The sequence below is a fragment of the Vicugna pacos genome, chromosome 34, assembly GCF_048564905.1.
Source record: "Vicugna pacos chromosome 34, VicPac4, whole genome shotgun sequence".
Lineage (NCBI taxonomy): Eukaryota > Metazoa > Chordata > Mammalia > Artiodactyla > Camelidae > Vicugna > Vicugna pacos.
The window spans coordinates 9,324,194-9,337,816 of record NC_133020.1 but is presented as its reverse complement, the minus strand read 5'-3'; the positions used below and the strand labels follow the sequence as shown (position 1 = coordinate 9,337,816).

The window sequence follows — 13,623 nt, the reverse complement described above, 5'->3', positions numbered from 1 at the left end:
CCAGAATGCCTGTGGCACCCATCTGAGCACTCTGAAAATAAAAACTGCTGGGTACATGTCTTAGAGATTTTATTTCTACTCCTATAATATGAATTAATTGCTTTAATTATTTATAATACACTAATGTCATACAATGAATCTTATTACGTATTAGGTATTGAATCTATCATTTGTCAGGTACTGTGTAGAGCACTTCACATACATTCTTTAATCCTTACCCCAAGTATTGCCTTCCTATTTTACAGAAATGGATATTAATGCTCAGAAAGTTTAGATCACCTGCTTAAGTTCGTATTGCTACCAAGGAGCAGAGACAAACTGACATCAAGGTCTATCAGATTTCAAAGAGAGACATCAGAACAGTGGAAGTAAATGCCAATAAGGTTGTTTTTAGCAACTTTTTAGCAATTTTTACAATTCTATCGACCCATGGATGTCAGCAAAATATTGATCTTGAAAGAACTGTTGCAATGTCTTTTCCCTACTTTTGTTCCTCCGCAAGTCACACAAGAACGACAGTCTCAGGACTTAAACAGTCGCAGAAAAAATAAAGGGCAAAGGCTCTTTGACCTCAGGAAACCCTCTGGAATTTCACAAGATAGCTTTAGTTTAGGAGTTAGAAACACTCTAGTTAATCTGTACTGTTTTACCATCCTTCTTCTATATAGTTGTCTCAAAACAAGGTGATGCGCCTTGCGTGGCACAGAAATTTGAAGAGAAAATCGTTAGCACGGGAACACCAAAGCTGTATGCTGACTCCGAATGGAAAGGAAGTACCGAAGTCACCTGGAAATGTTCTCCAGCTCTGCCACCGGGGTTCTCAAAATCTGGTGTTACATAAAAATTAACCGAAGTGCTTATTTTAAAAAAGTATAATCTTGGGTCAACTGAATCAGAATCCCCTGGGTGCAGGGCCCAGACAACTATAGATTCTGACTCAGCAGAGGGGTATTTGGGAGCCTGGACCCTGATCTTCCCTGCCCCAGAACTATATTTCTCGGTTCCCTTTCACTGAGGAACTAGACTTCCAAATCTTTCCTCTCCACACTCTGGTTCTTCCCGGGATTCCAACAGTTCCAAGAATAAACCAGGATAGAACTAATCTATCAAATACCTGAGATTCAGAACTTAAATACTGTTGCAGCTGTAGCAACAACAGCCCTGCAGAAGTGATAAGAGGTAACAATGTTTTCAAATTTGCATCCTCAGATTGCTATTTATGTAAGTACATATATTCATTCCCATTGCTCTCTAATAGCCATATATATGTATACAAATATGTATAGTGCTCTCTGTAGAATACTTTGCATATTACATGTAAATATAATACATGATATATTCACTATATAACGCATATAACATATGCCATTTATTCATGTAAGAAGTGTCTGAATCTTACTTGCCTTAGTACATCTCCAGAACAGAGCCCAGTGTCTGGGATTTAGATGTATTCTAGGGAATCTTGCGAATGAACGAACGAGTACACAAAACGTCATCCCTCTTCAAGAAAACTTTCAATTGGGTCAAGCCCTCCCCTCCTCTAAAAACACAGTTAATAGAAGGAAATTATGGGACCTCTCTTTCTGCAGACTTTGATATAAGAAATCTCCCGTGCAAAGTAGCCTTGACCTTTGTTATCATTAAAAACTTTGTCTTAGAAGACTTATCTCGTAATGAATTGGCACTTTACTGTTCCATATGGGACATCCAGGATCTAGACACATCATATTAGAACTGCACCCAAGCATCAAACAAAAGAGTATATTTTATCATTTGAAAGCTAAAGTAACCTGTAGACCAGTTTTGAAAATTGCCTGGAAATCTTTTCTATGTGGAAAAGTTTTAAATACTTTCGATAATCTGTTGTATTTGTATTTTTAGAGAAAAATATCTATGCAACCAACTTGAGTAAGAAAATATAAATTATTTTCAGAAATAAAGCTTAATTTTTGAACTTCTACATACAAATAATTTACACATTCTGAGAAATGATTAACATAATTAACATAACAAAATATAGGAATGCAGAGAAGATTCTTAGAATAAGTGGTTAACTTTCTTCTATTTACCTTGGACAATGACCTAACAAGGTAGTTAATCATCATTGGACTGTAAAAAAAAAATATAGCCAACCAACTATTTAACAAGAGACTCCAACAACAGATAAAGGGATGGACCTATTGCTGTTCCTGTAGGATCCAAAGTCCAGGTAAGGACCTCTGAGATTCTTGAATTTCAGTGTTTCTTCTATGTGAGAAACTACAAAAAATTTCAAGGAAAAAAACTGTTTTGATAGACATGATAAATGTTATGTATTTTATGCTTTGTGTCTTCTACACACTTCTAGAGGTAGCAGAGCCTCCAGTTCATGAACTTTTGAAAATAAAATACAGAAAACCAGATATTTATAACTTAAAAATAAAGTTTGAAATCCAGGTCCTTCCTGTTACTTTCTGGACAAGTGCAACTTCGGTCTGGAAAAAATGTACTTCTGGTTACCTTCTCAAAATATGCTACAAGGCAATTCTTTTCACTCACTGTATAGAATTGGTAGACTTACTCCCTATTTCTTTGATTCTATCATAACTGGGTAATGTGGGGTGAAGAGTTAGTCAGCAAACATGAAGAAATGGGATGTGTCTCAAAGCCACTTACCTGACTCTAATTTCCTTGTTTCAACTCAAGTTCTACTCGAGGTGAGAGGAAAGAAAGAGGTTTTCCAAATAATTTTCTCTCTGATTATATGAGAAAAAAATTCTCAGCAGAGTTCCGGGCACAAACTAAGAACCCAATAAATACTAGTTCCCTTCCCCAATTCAGGAAGGTGGCTACCCTTTTAATTATTATTTTTATTTAATTAAAACTGATTATACCTCAATAAAAAATATATAAATAAAAAAACCCTCTTACATCATTTACAGACCCAGAAAAAGTCTAAGAAGTTAGTGCTGTTTTCTCTTTTTCCCTCCTCAGTACCACAGGTACATGGTAGGAACCAGGTCACTCGGCTTGCCCTGCTTTTCTGTGCTCACTCAGATAGTAAACGCTTGCACAGATAAGCAGAAGCTGGTGAGATCTGCCCTCTACGCCACCCCTCAATCAAAAGTCAGAAACAGGATGTTCTATTCAGGGAAGAGTTGTGATGCTATGTCTGAATGCCTGTCCTATAAAATATTGTAGTTTATGTCTTATAAACATACTGTGTTCCCAAAATTCATTTACATGTTAGTTGGTTAGAGCTCTGAGAAAAAAAATGTCGAGGAAAAATAATGTTAAAATATCTTCAAGTCAGGCTTAACATGCCATGGCAATGTGGAAAGTGTGGTGTTCAGCGTCAACCCTAAGGTGACATTCTAACTTTTTAATTCCTTTGTAGTGATTTGTTACAATTTAATCTTTCTTGGAAATGAGGTAAAAGTACCTACATTTCCAACTTTTTTTCCTAGGTATTTTTTCCCACTATGTTGGAGAGAGGTGTGGGATAGTAGTCTATCTGGGAAAACAGTGGAAATACAGGGAAAAATAATGACTGTGTTACAAGGGATACTCTCCAGTGGAGCAGGGGTGCTGGAAATGTTATTTCAACTGGGAGTAATGGGAAAAAATCTAAGAGGGGTGATTGGGGGCAAAATTACAAACAAGAGATGAGGAAGAACATTATAGGTTAAGAAGAAACATACAGATAAGCAGAGACCTTTCTTCTGGGACAATGGTCCCATGTAGTGGGAAGCGCTTACAGGCATACTGGGAAGTAAGAGCAAAAACAAGGACTGGGTTATTTTGGGAAGAATGTCAAATACGAAATGTGGATTTTATTTTGTGTGGTGCAAGGGACCCCTGAAAGAGTCTGAGGATGAATATGATACACATAGGAAGGGGACAAGGATGGGAGATGGGTTAATCATTTAATCAATTGCAATAAACAAGGATAGGAGTGATGAGATAACAGCATTCGGGAATACTTGTTCAGTAGCCAACCCAACCAACCAAACACGAAACTAAAGCTAAAGGGTGACTATCCACCTTTCGGATCATTCAGATTTGCAATTCTGCAATTGAGTGGTGAAAAAGGACTTCCTAACATTTAAGTCCTGAAGAAAGATAAGGAGATACTCAAGTGAAAAAAATGACATACGATTTACCAAAAGGCTGCCAGTGACTTTGGGACCACCAGATTACTGATTCTCTCCTCACTCCACTTCATTCAGTAACTGAACAGGCACAGGTGTATGTATGGAGCACATTTTAATGGTTAATGTAGAAATGTAGAAATGATCACTACCTGAACATATTATCCCTTGTGTATATATGAGCAGATGTGACTTACATATGAATGCAGAAACCCACACCAATGTACATCTAAGTGAATCCCACTTATCTACTTCGAGTTATGCATTATGCCTACTTATGGACTTCACAGATTTATAACAGTCTCCATAAATCCTTTTTGAAGAGAGGAATAAATAAAATACCCAGTTGATCCTCATTATTTGTGGATTTGGTATTTGTGAATTTTCCTACTCACTAAAATGAATGTAACCCCCAGATCAATACTGTTGCTTTTTCATGGTCATTCATATACCTGCCCAGAGTGGCAAAAAATTTGAGTTGTCTCACACGAATGTTCCGAAGTCGGACAAGGGAGGACCATGCTTACTTGCTTCAGCTCTCATGAACAACTGCCCTTTTCACAGTCTACTTAATGCTTTTTTTTTTTTTCATTTTTGTGCTTTTTGTTGGTGATTTTGCTGTTCAGACGACTCTCTAGCGAAGCGCTGAAATGCTGTGCAGCGTTCCTAAGTTTAAGAAAGCTGTTAAGTGCCTGATGGAAAAAAAATACATGAGTTACATAAGCTTCCCTCAGGCGTGAGCTGCAGAGTGTGACTAGCCACAAATTCAATGTTACTAGGTCAATAATATAAATTAAATAAGGGGTCTTAACACAGAAACAGACATAAAACCAGGTTATGTATTGAATGGTTGACAAAAATGTTGTGACCTCAGATACACAGGAACGGACTCCGTATTTCCCCTAGCAGCAGTGTTTAGTGTCTGCTGCCTCTGTGTTTGCAGGGACTTTGGAGAACACAACTACTGCAAATAATGAGAACCAGCTGTATATATAACATACATTAACTGCATTGTATAATTAGTGCCTTATTAATAGTCATACATCTATGCTTATTTGTGTTTCTGTATAAACATGGATATTTTGGGTACATAAATATGTATTCTGCACATATGAATGAATAAGAATACATTTTCTCAACCTCAGTGAAGAACCCACTATGCCATTAAAAAAAGAGTGAATCTAAGTAGCAAGCTGATTCACTTTACTAGTCTTTAAAATAGGGACTTAATATTCAAAATTGTAATTCCTCGTACATTTGACTCCAAAATTTCACTTGTAGGAATTTATCCTACAGAAATGATCACACATAAATAGACTTCTTAAGAAAATTTTCTAATATGAAATAACCAGATGCAAACTAATCTAAATCAGGTCCTACCTAGACATCAAACTAGGTAGATACCAATGGACAATGGAATACCCTGTAACCATAAGAAAACAGAGGAAGTTATTTATTAATATGAAGTTAAATATATACAGCAGAGCAAAAAGAGAACAGGATTAATGGTATGTTGCCATTTGTGTTAAAAAAGGAAAATATTGTGTATTTAGTTACAAATGCCTACCATATTTCTGGATAAGATTTTTTAGAAGTTAATGATACTGATCCTCAGAAAGAGAAACTGAATGCTGGGGAATGAGAGTTAGAGGAAAAATCTTTCCCATATGTCTTTTTTGATCTTTCGTGTTTTCAACTACATGCACATATTTTCTTTTTGTAATAAATGAACAAAATTAAAATAAAGTGGAATCACAATGGTGGTAAGGTTGAGCAGGCTCTCTGAGAGGTACTTAGAGCACACCAGACTCTTTTTAACAAATCCAAACTCTACCTGCTTTTTGAGCCTGGTTCCAAAGGTATCTCTTCTATAAAACAATTTTAAGCCATTCATTACAATTCATTCTATTATTTTGCTATCCATTTTTGTCTATCTACTATGTGCAAGGCATTGTCTGGCACTTTGCAAAACTATACACTTAGATGAAACCTATATTTGCCTCCCTAAATCTTATAATGTAGATATATAGAAAATATAATAAAATTTTATCTCTGATAAATAATTGCTAACAATTTAATCTAATCAATCAATAAAATATTAATTAATCTAATAGAGTGTGTGATTATATATTACTTGATTTGTTGTTTCAAGTTTTTCTCCATACATGTATCTTTCTAAATTACAGTCTCACTAAAGCTAGGCATTTGTGTATGTGTGTGTGGTTTTTCTCCCCTCCTTTTGTGTCCCAAGTTTCCCTAGCCCAGTGCTCAGGACACAGCAGACCTTGAATGAATATTAGTGGACCTGCTGATGATCGATGTTGATCCTGCAGCATTTATTTCTGAACTGAATATTGTTATTGTGTACAGTGAGATAAATTATACTTTTTCTCTCCGAAAAGGCGATCATTTCGAATCAAACATCGACAACAACTGAAAGCATTCACATGCTCGCTGCAGTTCAGTGATGGACCAAAACCAACATTTGAAGAAGATGGCAGAGACACAGCCTTCAGAAAAAAGGAAAACTAGACTCTACTGCGATGGATTCAAGGTGGAATGAGTTTCATGTTTTCAAACTGAAATAAGTGAAGGGAGAATTTTTATTTAAAGAAAAGGCAGCCAGTGTTTTAAAAGAACATTTTACTTCAAAGTAGAGTTTTCAACTGAAGCATATATTAACATAGTAACAGGATGATCTATATCTTGATTTAAATCAGTCGTTAAATCTGAAAAAAAAAGTATTTCTTTGGTGATATTTCTGATGGTTAAGAGTTTATTAATGTCGAAAATTTAGAAAGATTTTGATCTTTTTTCTGATTCTTGATGGATCAAAAGATACTTTTAGATGTGATTAAGATAAAAGCAGTCTCCGTGTAATGGATAATACGTAAAAAAATATTTTCACATTTGACTTATAAACAGAGAAGTTAATCAGCCTTGTGATTCACTTGTGGTCTTATTCAAATTATTTTTTTGAGAGAACAGCATCTTTTATTCTAATAACTCAAATAATACAGTCTTATGAGAAAAGGCCCATAAAAACAACCAAAAGACCTAGCCCAGAGACCTAATTGATGATTTAGGAAAGCCATTTAATTTTTCCATATGCAAGTTGGTAAAAGTAATAATTCTGTCTCTTGCTTTTGTCACAAAACAGTGGGACACTAAATGATATAGTCTGCATTGGGATTTTCTTAGATAGGGAAAAAAATACTCCTTGAGCACAGTGTTAAGGCAACCAAGGCTCCAGGAAATTGAGAAGTTTACCCCAAGTCATCTATGCTGTAGATGGAAAACTCTTGAGCCTAAAGCAAAGCCTTTAAACTTCCTCTAGGGAAGACTAGAGGGAAAAAAAACATCAGTCAGCCTTCCTTTGATCAATATTTAAAGTGTTTTCCTTAAAGTTGTAGTTTTATCTAGCTGAATAAAGATCAGAGATTAGACTCAACTGCAGTCATGTTATATAAGGTCTGTTTTAACTTTGTCCAGAGAACATGAAGTCTGTTTATTTTCAGAGATTACTGGTGAAGTCTGTTCTGATGAAATAGTTAAATAATATTTAAGCAGAACAGCAGTCACCAGGAGAAAGTACTAGCTAATGCAGCTGTACCTCTGCTGCCTAGAGCTATTACGGTGTGTTGGATTAATCTGCTTTTAAACGTTGAGGGTTACAGTGATTTCATTTGCACATGCGTACAAGGTGACAACAACCTAGCTGAAGCAAATAAAATTGCCAGAGTGGTCCCTTTGCAGAATATCTGGAGAAGAGCTTCGAGTTAGCAAGTTAGCAGTGTGTTTAAAGAAAGTGAATTGCAGCCCAGTAATAAAGATCAGAGAAGCAATAACAATAATAGTAGCTAACATTTTTAGTGAGCACTTACTGTATCCAGACACTATTCGAGTGTTTTACAAGTAGTGGATTTATTCCTTACCACAATTCAGTCAGCCACATGCTATTATCTCCCTTTTACAAATTAAAAAAAAAAATCCAAAAAACTTAGGGCAAAGGACTTTCTTTTCTATCCCTAAGCTCATTAAGTGGTGGAGCTGAGGTCTGAACTCAGGCAGTCTAATTCCAGATCCCATGATTTCGATTGTACTCCATATTGCTAAAGTAACTCAAGATGTCCTGGTAAGCATGAATTTATAAGTGGGCTATTTAATCCTCTTCCTCATTCTGTGCTTCTAAAAATTCACCTTCACACCAAATAATTTAGTTTCAAGCAAAATATGCACGTGCTCACACACAAATACACGTGTTGTTACTAATGCATACACAGGCTTAGCAGGGAGAAATGTGCAAAAGAGCAAATAGATAATGATTTTGAATAACAACAACATATTTTGATTTTTTCAATTTCCTTTCCTTCAATTTTTAAGCTGAATCAAGGAGGTTATTACATAAACCTGCCAGTAGAGCTGTTATCTTGACACTTGTCATTTCTGCATTTCAGATTTCTTGTACCACTGTGTTGTGATGAAAATTCTTTAAAAACACAAAAGTAATGCATCATTGTCAAAAGACATAAATATTAGGGCAAAATAAAAGTTCTCTCATTATACCTTTATTCCCACTTCTCTTCCAGATATAATTAGGGTAACTACCCCATTTGTAACCACAACGCTATCCATATTCCACAGTTTTCCTCTGGTTCACCTTCCTCCAGCCATATTAGCCTTCTGGCCATTTCTCAAGAACGCCAAGTGCACTTCTGACTTGGAGAAGCTTGTACCTGCTGTTTCCTCGTCTGAAATGTTCTAGTCAAGACATCTTGCTCTTTCATCCCATTCAAATCTCTGTTTACACAGTACCTCTTCCTGACCACTTCATATAAAATAGCATTTCCTACCCATAACTATTGAGCCAAATTGACTTTTTTCATAGCATTTATCACCACCTAACACTGACACACAAATGCACACATTAAGTATATGTGTGTGTGCATGTGTGTGCAAATGGAGTAAAACAACACAAATTTATTACAAGTTTATAATAATCTTACAGTTCTGAAGTTGAGAAGTCTGAAATTGGTCTCATTGGACTAAAATCAAAGTGCTGGCAGGGCTGTATTCCCTTCTGGAGACTCTAGGGGACAAATCATTTCCTTTCCTTTTCCAACTTCCAGAAACTGCCAAAGTTCTTAGGTAATAACTCTCTTCCATATTCAAAGCTAGTGATGGCTGGTCAAGTATATTTCTCCCTTTGCATCACATTAACACTGACTCTTTTGTCTCCCTCTCCCACATTTAAAGACTCTTGTGACTACATTGAGTTAATGCGGATAATTCAGGATAATCTCTTTAAAGTCATCTGATTAGCAACCTTAATTCCATTTGTAACCTTAATTCCCCCTTGCCATGTAACTTAACATATTCATAGGTATGCAGAGTAATGGCACTCAAAGATGTCCAGGTCCTAATCTCCAAAACCTGTAAAAATACATATTTTCCCCCTAGAGGAAGTCATTTGCCCTCTCTGTATCTAATTCTTTTCATTTGTGAAAGGGAAATAATAGCATCTGGCTGACAGAATTATGGTAAGGAATAAATCCACTAATAGAAGTAAAATACTAGAACAGTGTCTGGCATATAGTAAGTGCTCAATAAATGCTGGCTACTATTATTGTTATTACTCCTCTGGTCTTTATTACTGGGCTGCAATTAACTTTCTTTAAACACACTGCCAACTGGGAACTTGAAGCTCTTCTCCAAATGTGCTGGAAGGGACCACTCTGGCAGTTTTATTTCTTCAGCCAGTTTCCTGCCACCTTGCTATGCATTGTGTGAATGAAATCACTGTACAGGTCATTGAGATATAAAGTTAGGTGGCTGATTTGAGCTCTTCTTTATTGTTTTGTTTTGTTTTAAATGTAGTTAATCACTATGAACTTCCTTCTTAATACTCTTTTTGGTACATCCCATATGCTTTGGGATGTTGTGACTTCATTTTCACTTATCTTGAGGTATTTTCTAATCTCCTTTTCTAATTCTTTGACATACTGTTGCTCAAAAGTGTGTTGCTTAATTTTCACGTATTTGTGAATTTCCCAGTTTCCCTCTGATATTGAGTTCTAGCTTCATTCTGCAGGCTGAAAAGATACTTGGTGTGATATCAGTCTTCTTAAATTTGTTGAAACTTATTTTGTGACCTAATGTGCAATTTATCTTGGACAAAGGTATGTGTGCACTTAAAATGAATGTGAATTTTGCTGTCGGTGGGTGAAATGTTTTGTGTATTTTTTTCAGGTCAATTTGGTCTATAGTGTTTTTCAAGTTCTCCATTTCCTTATTAATCTTCTATCTGGGTGTTCTGGCCACTATTTAAAATGAGATATGAAAATCTTCTACTAGTATTATATTGCTGTCTATTTCTCCCTTCTGTTGTGTCGGTGTTTGCTTTATGTATTTAGGTACACTGATCTCTGATGTGGGTGTCTGTATGTGCATATACATATACATATATATATATATTTTGTGTGTGTATATAAATTTTATATATATATATATAATTTAAGTAATTCTTTCAAAACTCCTTTCAATGTTAGTCCGTTATGTGCCAAATATTTTGAAAACTTACATGCTTGAGAATATATATCCTTATAGTTGAACAACCATTTGGTTAAATATAAAATTCTAGGGTCTATGTTCTTTTACTTTAATACTTCAAAATATTTTTGTTTATTTTTATACCACACTTGCTGTTAAACACTGAGTTGCTCTCTTTCCTGGAAGACTTCAAAATTTTCTTTCTCTTTTATATTCTTAAATGTCTCTACACTCTATCCAGTTTTCCTATATACATGTGTAGGTTCTTTTTTATCTTTCATGTTGGATATTCTATGGGCAGTACCAATCTGAGGTTTTTTTCATCTTTGTTAAATATTAGGAAAATTGCGTTTCTTGTTCCTTTAAATATTTCTCCTCTCCTGTTTCTTTCTCCTTTTAAGAAATCTATTATTCAATTATATTATTCAATTATTATAAATTTTAACTCAATGTTTGTATATCTTGACTTCTCATATATATATGTGTATATATCTAAATTATCTATTTATCATCTTTTTTCTTCCAGCTTTCATATATATTTAAATAATTAATTAAGGAAAATTTATGCCAGAAGAAGTTCATTTTTTAATAAAAACACTTTAAAATTTGTAAGCAAGTAAGGCTAATAACATAGGTAACAGCCAGGATATTACCAAAAGCTAGGGATTATGAGAGTGAACTCATAAAATTTGGCTGAAATGAATCAAATAAAAATACATCAAAATACACAGAAACTAAATACAATAAACTCAGTAAAAATGCAAAAGGAATTAACCACAAGGTGTTTATCTATCCAAAGTGAGTTTGGGAAATATAATTGCCTGTAATTAGTAAATAATAGAAAAAAAGAAGAAAGATTAAATATCAAAAAATTTAAAAAGTGGTTTGTCTCAGTGTATTAAAATTATATAAAGCAAAATTAAATAAAAAGATGTAGATTTACAAAGATAAAGACATATGTTTTTAAAGCATAATGTTTGATTTTTAATAAAATAAAATATTTGGCCTGGGTATACTGCCCAATTTATGCATCAGACAAGTGCTTTTTAATTTTTTCACTCTATAATGCACGTTTCTAACTTAGTTATGATATCTCTTACAGAGATCGTGGGAAGGGCTTTGGCACTGAAAACTCTTCCTGTTTTTCCACTAGTGCTAAGAATGATGTATTTAAATGGAGAATGTGAATGGAGCAAACTTTCAGAAATAAGCCTTATATTAATAAAGAGAAAAAAAGAGGATAAATCAATAGTGGCCTTCCAAATTCCATACATTTTTGATGCACTGACATTCACAAATAAATTCATGAACTCATGAGTATCATTCTTTTGAATGTTACAGTGACCCTATAAAATAAGCAAGTTAATTATTACATATTTTCTTTTAGTGGATTAGGAAACTGAAGTTCAGTGAATTGTGTAACCTTTTCATCTTTGTTAGGTTAGTAAGTAAAAAAAAAAGAGAGAGAGAGAGAACTATATCTAGACCTTCTGATTGCAAAGTACATTCTTTTTTCTTGCATCACATGCACACCAAGTCCATGGCTAGTTTTCTACTTTTGCTGAGAACAGTTCACTGGGTGAGAAGTTATCAGAAGAAAGAAGGGGAAAAGAGTATGAGATATGAAATCCAGATATGAAATAAAGCCAGGTAAAAAAATATATAATGAATCTAAAACCTAGTTTTTTCTGAAACACACCAGCAAATTGTATTCCAACCTTGTTTGGAAATAGTATATTACATCTATAGTACTTAAATTTAATTCAGAATTAAACTAAACCTTATGAAAATTGAGAGCTAATAAAAAGGACAGTCACAAAGTGTTCTAGCTAGGAATTCTTCTAAGCAATTGTACAATTTAAAGGTGAGAAGAAGACAATCAATTTATCTCAGTAAAGCAAACAGCACAGTAATTTTAGGTGACAAATATTCTGAAATTAAGACTAATTAGTGGGTGACATCAGCATCATGGTAGCATGAGATTCTCCCTTTTTCTCTCCCCTTTATTCTACAACCAGTAAAACATCCACAACCTAACAAAGCTGACTCTGGACAACACACCAGGATGCCAGAGAATTCCACACATCTGTACAGCCAAAGTTGGATGGGTTGGAACACACAGGGGACATGGAATTGGGAGGACAGCAGAGGCAGTCCCTGTGATCCCAGATCCCTATCCGTGGCTGCTCTGCTGAGTCTGGAGCCTCAGAGAACCTGGTAGCATCAGAGGAGGCAGTGCACACAGCTCTAGCCTCCCAGCCACAGCAGTGCCTGCACCTGCAGAGAACTGGGCAGCAATGGCAAAGGGACCTGCAACCCTGTCTTCCAGTAGGGGAGGTGCCCACAACTCTGGCCCACTGCAGTTGGTGCACCGTGAACCTAACAGTACCAGACACAGCAGAGGCATCTGCCATCCTGGCTTCCCACCCACCCATTCTCTCCCTCCGTCTGTGGTGGAGGAGCCTGTGACTCAGGAGATCCTGGAACAGTGGAAGCACCCACCATCCCAGTGCCCCAGGTGGTGTCTCTGGCAGCAGTAAGGAACCAACAACCACAGAGTCACAAACTGTGACAATGAAGGCACCAGGCTACACCACTGACAGAGGTGGTGGAGGATGGAAAATGCTTATTCTCAAATATACTAGAGGGAGCTCAGGTTAGAGGGACCAAAAACCTGTGCTGTAGCATTACCTACTGAAAACATCATACTTAGTAGTAAAAAAAAAAAAAGAGTTATTCCTTCAAGACCAGGAACAAGACAAGAATGTCCACTTTTACTACCTTTGTTCAACACAGTATTGGGAGACACAGTCAGAGCAATTAGGCAAAAAAAGAAGTAAAAGGGATCCAAACTGAAAAGGAAGAAATAAAACTGCCACTATTTGTGAAAGACATAATTTTACATAGAGAAAACCCTAAAGACTCCCACAAAATGTTATTAGCA

General features: G+C 35.5%; 1 protein-coding gene and 1 long non-coding RNA gene across 5 annotated transcripts in view; one reads left to right on the top strand and one right to left on the bottom strand.

Annotated features, from left to right (window-relative positions):
- LOC107033153 (uncharacterized) overlaps positions 1 to 13,623 on the bottom strand; it is a 75,975-nt gene that overhangs the window by 51,498 nt on the left and 10,854 nt on the right. The window lies entirely within an intron of this gene.
- Positions 6,598 to 13,623, top strand: part of SLCO1B3 (solute carrier organic anion transporter family member 1B3) — a 58,311-nt gene continuing 51,285 nt past the window's right edge. The window contains exon 1 of the mRNA XM_006199918.4: positions 6,598 to 6,684. Within this exon, the coding sequence (XP_006199980.2) occupies positions 6,598 to 6,684 (87 nt within the window). The remainder of the gene's footprint in view (positions 6,685 to 13,623) is intronic.